A 7,459-nucleotide genomic window follows, 5' to 3' on the forward strand; every position below is an offset into this window, starting at 1 on the left:
ATAACGTAAAACTGCAACGTTTTGGTTGCTATGGACGCTGCTATCGCCTAGCATAGCTGTGGCCCCAGATTCCACATACTCTTCCTTGCGATTTCGCTCCGTCTGACGGATCAAACCCCTGCCCACTATATGCGATTCGTCTTGAGGTTGATTTGCTGATCAACACATTAATCCGTGGCAGCGGGAGAAACTAATGTTGACAAAGTGACGAGTTACGATCAGTCCGCTGTTTTTAATTTTGCCATCTACCGGAACCTCCGTGCATTTAACTTCATGTGTGGTGCGATCTCATTGATGGGTGGGTGTTGACGCGTCAAGGCCCCACGAAGAAGAAGAAGAAGAAGAAGAAGAAGAAGAAAACGAGGGAAAATAAGCAGGAAAAGGTAAACAAGGAGGAAAAGGAAGCTTGGAAAAAAACTTGACCAAGTTGAAAATGAATAACCTTGACCCCGAAGATGCCATATTCCTGGTTGATGCGTTCCTGGATGAGTGCAAGGTAAATAACATTATCTCAGTTTTGGAAAAAGCATACGAATTACATGCTAATTACAAGGTCTAAGACCATAATAGGCTCTGAGGTATAGCAGGGAAGAAGTATCAAGGTGCAAAACTGCAACACTCCAAACAAAGTGCAACCATACAGTACCAGGTTCAATGTCTTTATTCAAATGCAAGCTATAGTTCTGAGCTGAGCTGAGTTCACACGTTAGAGCCAGTGAGAGTTTAATTCAATATTCTGTCAAAACGTTTAACTTTCTTTTCTATTTTTCAATGTAGAACGGGTTTTCTAGACAGGGACACAACCATTAGACTGAATTTTTACAATGTAATATTATAACATTGGTTTTATAATGAGATGTTTATAGGTGGTGATAACCTTGGTGGGTGGTGGTTTATTCTGTGGCTTAATTGTTTATTTAGGTGGATCAGCATGGACAAACTAAAGGAGGGTCAAAACAATCCAAAAATCTGTGTTTGGCCTGATGAGGACAAAGATGGTCAACCTCTGCCAAAAAGATGTAGAGCTGGAGAGAAACGAAAGCGAGATTCAGCTACTGGTTGGTTTTTTGTTTGTTTTTTCATCATTAGTTGCATTCATTATCCATTGAGCAAGTTCTAAATTGATATTTATATTTTTGCAGTTTCTTCAGCAAGCGTTAAAAGCGTGTCCTGTGCTCCATCTACCAGCACAACTGAAGACACTGTGATCATCGAAAATTTTGGTTTTTTTCCCTTAATACTTGTTTCCTCATTTGTTATGTGGTAATTGCCCAGATTTAACATTGCCTTCTTCCCTTTTCATTTTCAGACTCTCTCATTCAAGATGTCCGAGACCTCTTGGGAAGTGGTGTTGAACAACCTTTCCCCTCAGACTGGAGGAACAGGCAAACTACCTCTCTGGAGAATTGGACAGTAATGAGGCCCTTCATGGTGAACAATATGTTGTCATCTGAGAAGCCCAAGGAGGGGGTTTGCCATCACTGTGGACACAATGCTGCAGTAGTGATGTGTAGGGACTGTTTACCGCGATCACTCTACTGCTCAGCCTGTGACCTTTCCACACATGAGGCCCTGGTGCTTCATAACAGAGCATCCATGGTGGAGGGATTCTTCAGACACCTGCCGCCATCCACTTTTGTTCAGCAGCACGAGGAAGGGAAATTCTCCTATCATGAAAAAGGTAGTTTTTTAAGTCTCAGGTCATATAGGCTGTTTTACATTTTACACAAATCCTGGTTTACTCCAACAAACATGCTGGATGAAGTTGTGTTTTGATAGAAACAACACCCTCTCTGTTGAGTTTTTGGATTCATTTACTCTAATATGTAAACTAATTCTGCTTTTTAGATTGCATGTTACCAATCGTTCCTCCCTGCTGCGACTGCTCCACTGGGCAAACAAGCTTTTCCAAGGGAAAGCCAGTTATTTTAATTGGAATGAATGGTAACATTTGTTTTATTATTATTTCTTCATATTGTGTTTTTTGTTTCTTGTGAACAAGAGATAATTGTTTTTGTCTGAAATCTCAGGAAGGTACAGCCTCTTCCTTCCATCAGTAAACTGCTCCTGTGGAAAAACCTTGCCAGTGACCATAAGTGATCTAGTTGAAAGTGGTTACTGGCCAGCAACTGTCAATTTTGAGACCTTGTACTTGGTGGACTTGTTCACCACGTATGAGGATCTAAAAATCACTGCCCCAGGGATGTCGAGACAAGCTTTTGTCAGCATGCTCGAGTGTCGTACCAAACTCTTCGGGCGAGTGAGTGGACTCATCATTTAGTTATCTTGTTTGGCTCACCTTTTAAATAACAGATTCATTGTTAGGACTTGTTGTTACAATCCCCAAAGTTTCAGCACATATTTCTTGACAGAGCCCTTTCTTCGTCATGACCACAGTCTAAAGCCAACATTCGAAACAGTTACTTACTGTTTTGTTTTTTCACTTTTGCTCTAAGAGTGGTAAGATTTGTGGGGACACAATGCAGAGGGCCTTCCTCGAATGGGCCTATGCCAAATTTGAGGTTGACGAGCTGTCTCAGGTCCAGCATTTTCAGTGCCCTGCATGCACACCCTCCATATTGGCAGTTGCAGTGGATGGGAACCGCAAATTATATCGTTTAAAAGCCAACCAGGGTGTGTAACATTCATGTACAATGAAATGCTAGTGAGCCACAAATTACTTTTATACAGTAAATTTAACCCACATCTATATATTTCTTTCAAGACCTGATGGGTTTTTTGATGGAGTCTTTTTGGCCAATGATGCTGAGGTGTCCTCCTTTGTTGATTACATCCATGGAACAACTGGACATGTAAGCTAAATTTATATTTCTTCATGTGTAACACCACAATTTAAATTTTTATGAATGCTTGCCAGTTTTTTCCCCAAAATTTAAACAAAAATGGTTTGCATCAAATGCCATAATACCATGATTTACAGCTTATTTTGTAAAATGTAACTGTGTAAATGTCTGTATTTGCCCTCATCTGTTTAAGAATCCAGGGAAAGGGAGATGTGGTGCTGGTCAGTGGACCGCAGCACGAGAGTCTGCCAACAAGTCTGGAAGCAAACTAGACGAGGAAGGTGTTGAAGTTGCTGTCTGCCGTCATGGGGTTTTGCTGAAGGGACTGAATATGTTCCGTGGAGAAATATTTGCATACCCATTATATCTCCAGAAACAGCTAGCTTCACAGACCGTCCAGTTTTTTTGCTCTGATGTGGTCTGCAAATATTGGCCATATCTGCAGAAAGTTGTGGACCACTGTCCAGAGTTGGAGGACTTGCTGAACATGCGCCCATTTCTCTCCATCATGCATGCAAAAGCGCATTCATGGATGTGTGAAGTAATAATGACAATTAGATGTATTACTTACCATTTGCACCACACGTGATTGTCTGTCATCTGCCCCTACTTGTTGTTTTCCAAATTATAACATTCATTTAAATGTGTTACAGTTAAAATGGGGGGGACGCAATCAAGAAGGAGCTGGAACAACAATCGGGGAGGAGGTTGAACAGGTTAACAGCTTCCTCTCTCGAGCAGCCATATGTTCCAAGTACATGTCAAAAGCCGGTAAGCATTTTTCATGTAAAGTTGTGTCCAAATTGAGACCAAGTGGTTTTAACACTGATGCTCGGCCTTTGCATTTTAGAGTTCCATGCATAGGTGCTCCCTTAGAAAACAACTGTCTAGTCAGCACTTTTACGCTGATCAGGATTCTCTTAATAATAATTTAACTTCTGACACGTTAATTAATTTTATGATTATTTCCAGGTTTATGTGACAATATTAGAGAATGATCAATGTAGTATCTGACCTGTGGTCCTCACTGTGAACCTAAATTACTGCACATACATTGTGTGTCAAGTTCGCACAGACATGCTAACAATCCAGGCAAGTGGCTGGAACAAGCGAAAGGCAGAAAACCTTGACCGGACACTGGCCAAAAGATACATCAAGGTACAACTAGGAAAATATGTATAATAACATTTTTGTTTTTAAATTCTCAGCATTTGTTAACAAGGATATTTCTTTTGGACAGACTGTACAAAGGATTGCAGAGGCAACAAAGGACCTGGAGAAACTCACAGCTGAGTTATCTCTATAGCAAGACACAGTCCAGCAGTGGGTGTCTGATGTTCAGCAGTGGACCTCAGGTACTTTGAAAAAATTATTTGATGGGATATTTTAAGAATCATAGGCTCTGCTCTTGTACAGGGCCATCTGAAAAGAGGCTGATTGTAAACTGAAATTGGCATTAATCAATTTGTTTGTTGTCGTCCAAAGGAGCAACAATCCAAAATGACCTGCAGAGGACCATCGAGGAGCTATATCTGGGCATCAAACAGCGAAAAGTTCAGCTGTATCGTCAGTCTGGTGAGAGCAGAAAAGGCCGCTAGTAATGCAGATTTGTGAAAAAATGAATTCACTACTGATTTATACATAGTAAAAATAGCAAAGCCTTTTATTAAAAAAAAAAAAAAAAAAAAACATCTTTTGAAATAGGTTTACTACAAGTCAGGGCAGCATACTGAAAAACTGTGAAAATCATAATAAGGTTGAGTGCAATATCCAAATATTTCCAATATTTCTGCATTGTGCAGAGATGTCTTGACCTACCAATTTTTTCCTCTATTTTAAAAAAAATATATAGATTCTGAAAGAAATGTTTTCACAATTTTTAAAATGATTATGAAACTTGTGATTATCACAAAACATCTGTCACAATAATCATAAAACATACACACATATTGTGAAGTCTTATTTTGTATGGTGCGTTTGTGTAGTGATTGTGTGAATGTACACTCATTTTGTGTTTCTCATTGTAGGTGGGAACAAGCGAAGGCATCAACTGAGAAGAAAGATTGCTGTTGAGAAGAAAGCCTTGGAAGTTGCCATCAATGACCACAATGCTACTGTGGGGGAAGTTGAAAAACTGCCTCCTCCCAATGAACTCCTGGCTGTGGATAACTACTCCTGGCCATGGGAATGTAAGTACTTCCTCTGAAATGCACTGAATACAAATTGTTTGATGCACACATCTTGATGTAAATATGGAATCCGATGAAAAAAAAATGTTAAGACACTGAGCAATATGCAAAAAAAAAGAATGCAGTAATTTGTAAATGGAGGTGATCGAACCCCTTCGCGATGAGCTGATGTTCTATCTCATCCTGTCAGGGTTTATTTCTCTATTGTAGTAGTACAGCATGCAAAATATCTTCTGTCCCAATATTTTTATAGGAGGTTGTAAGATAACACTTTGATGTAATGTATTGCAGGTCATGGTGATATGGAGCGGAAAAAAAATGTTTTTGACAAGGTAATGCTGCTGGCTAGACTGAAAGAAGAAGAATTTATTGTGGTTCGCGAAGTCAAGCAGCTCATGGAGTACATGAGGAGTGTTGCTGGACTGATTGAAGAGTTTACCTTTTAGCTCACTGAAGACACCAGTGGGAAATGTAAGGACAACACATAGGAAGTCTCTTTCTTCTATTTGCTTCTCTGGTAACCATTGGCTTATTTCTTTATATTTTAATGTCACATTCTCAGAGGGCTTAATGGAGAAAGGGCGTGAGGGACTACTCTGTGTGCTGAAGAGAAGATTGCGTGAAGTTGAAGCACAACTGGCTAAAGCACGCACAACATACAAAAGTATTCTTGGACTGCAAACATTGCCCTTAGATGAGTTTTCCGAAGAGGAAGACTCAGAGAATACTTCCTCAACTGATGAGGAACTGGGAGAGTAGTTATTAGGGAGATGATGTGTTTACATTGTGTTGAACCCAAACGTCAGTGCTGTAATAACTTGTATGTGAAACCTGAGGTTATTTTACTGCTGTTGTAAGATTTCTTTGTGTTTAGAGCATGTACTGCAAATTCCTCTGAAACTGTAAAAACCCATTATGTTAGCCCATTAGTCCCCCCCCTCTGCCCCAACCCAATCACTGGTGATTCACAACTGTCAAACATGACAAATTACCTTGGTTTTTTTAGCATTACATTTTTGGTCGAAATGTATTGCGCATCCCTACATACTGTAGTTTCACTATAGTTTGTATATATTGTACCTACTGTAGTTTACGTAGCCTATTGTATTGTTACTCTCTCCAACAGTGTGGTATTCCAGCTTATGTTTCCACGTTAGTATATCAATACTCACTCACTTTCACACACTCGCTCACACACACACACACACACACACACACACAAACACACACACACACTCACTCACACACACACACACACACTCACTCACACACAAATACATACATACATACACTCACTCTTAAACACACTCTCACTCTCTCGTTCACACACGCGCACACACACACACCCCTACCTATCTAAATATATATAGTCTTTATTTTGTACAGGGCATAGTCTCTTAGCTCTAGAAAGCCTACTTTATTAATTTCACCCAGTAAAGTGAACTGTTGTTTCAACTATATGTCTATTTTGTTTGATTCATGAATGGTTTTCATTTAAGTCAGTTAACTGTTTTATCCCATTGTGTGAGTTGTTCCTTTCAACTAAGTCTGTAGTATTAGGCCTATATTCTAAGGCAGGGGTCATCAACTACACTTGTCTGAGGGCCAAACCATTTCTCAGCAGACACTATCAGGGCCAGACACTCTTGTAAAATTAAAATGAATATTGTATCCTATAAGTAATATACTATTAGACATATATTATGAGATATTATATTATTATATATTATTTAGCCTTTGTCAGTGTTAACTTACTCATATTACCTGTACGATAGCAAGCCACTAGGGCCAAAACGATATTTTAGGCTTCATATTCATGAGGCTGTCAACTGCTCACGTGGGGAAGGTGACTGCCGCTGGACGAGGCGGCCAATCACAGCGAACTGATTGACATCCAGGCTAGGACTGCAGGCGCTTCAGGCAGACATAACAGCTGTCAAGCGGAAATGTCATAGGGGAAATGTCAATTCCTTCGCAAACTGTGTGATTGTTAAACTTTCAAAAAAAATTGTTTTGTGTCTCAATCATGTGACTCTCGAGGTTCCTGTCGGGAAAACAAAAACGGCGGACATTAAGTGGAAAATTAAATATCTCTTGTCTTAATTATATTTGTGTTTTATAATTCAGCACTACACTAGATTGACATCAAATTTGACGGTTTTAATAATCACGCCTTCAGTTATGAAAAATAAATGTGTGGTTTTTTTAACATTTTTGATAGCGGAAGTAGCAACATTGGCCGTGGCCGTTACTATGGAGATTAGGACAGTCCGCTTTGCGTCAAGTGAGCAGAGCAGTTGGAGCGCTGGTCTCATGTTTTAGTTAAACTATCGTCATTAAACAAACATTTTTGTCTTCTCTTAGCATAGATCATATACATGCAGTATAATTATTTATTAGACAGTTTGTGATATTTGATATATTGGGTAGATATATGTTTTCACAACCCTAGGACAACCCTAATAT

At 39.5% G+C, this 7,459-nt stretch overlaps 1 protein-coding gene and 1 long non-coding RNA gene across 2 annotated transcripts; both read left to right on the forward strand.

The window, feature by feature from the left end:
- The first annotated feature begins 331 nt into the window (after positions 1–331).
- Positions 332–2,060, forward strand: LOC132133926 (uncharacterized). The gene is made up of 6 exons (XM_059546839.1): positions 332–496; positions 922–1,058; positions 1,143–1,223; positions 1,310–1,681; positions 1,849–1,944; positions 2,035–2,060. The coding sequence occupies exons 1-6, from the start codon at positions 456–458 to the stop codon at positions 2,058–2,060; spliced, it is 753 nt and encodes a 250-aa protein (XP_059402822.1). The 5' UTR covers positions 332–455.
- A 28-nt stretch (positions 2,061–2,088) lies between these two features.
- LOC132133948 (uncharacterized) lies at positions 2,089–5,434 on the forward strand. The gene is made up of 10 exons (XR_009429302.1): positions 2,089–2,260; positions 2,457–2,636; positions 2,726–2,813; positions 2,998–3,345; positions 3,458–3,575; positions 3,871–3,962; positions 4,045–4,159; positions 4,290–4,379; positions 4,832–4,993; positions 5,285–5,434. It is a non-coding gene; the product is annotated as an uncharacterized LOC132133948 (long non-coding RNA).
- Positions 5,435–7,459: the final 2,025 nt, after the last annotated feature.

Source organism: Carassius carassius, unplaced genomic scaffold, assembly GCF_963082965.1.
Source record: "Carassius carassius unplaced genomic scaffold, fCarCar2.1 SCAFFOLD_73, whole genome shotgun sequence".
Classification (NCBI taxonomy): Eukaryota; Metazoa; Chordata; class Actinopteri; order Cypriniformes; family Cyprinidae; genus Carassius; species Carassius carassius.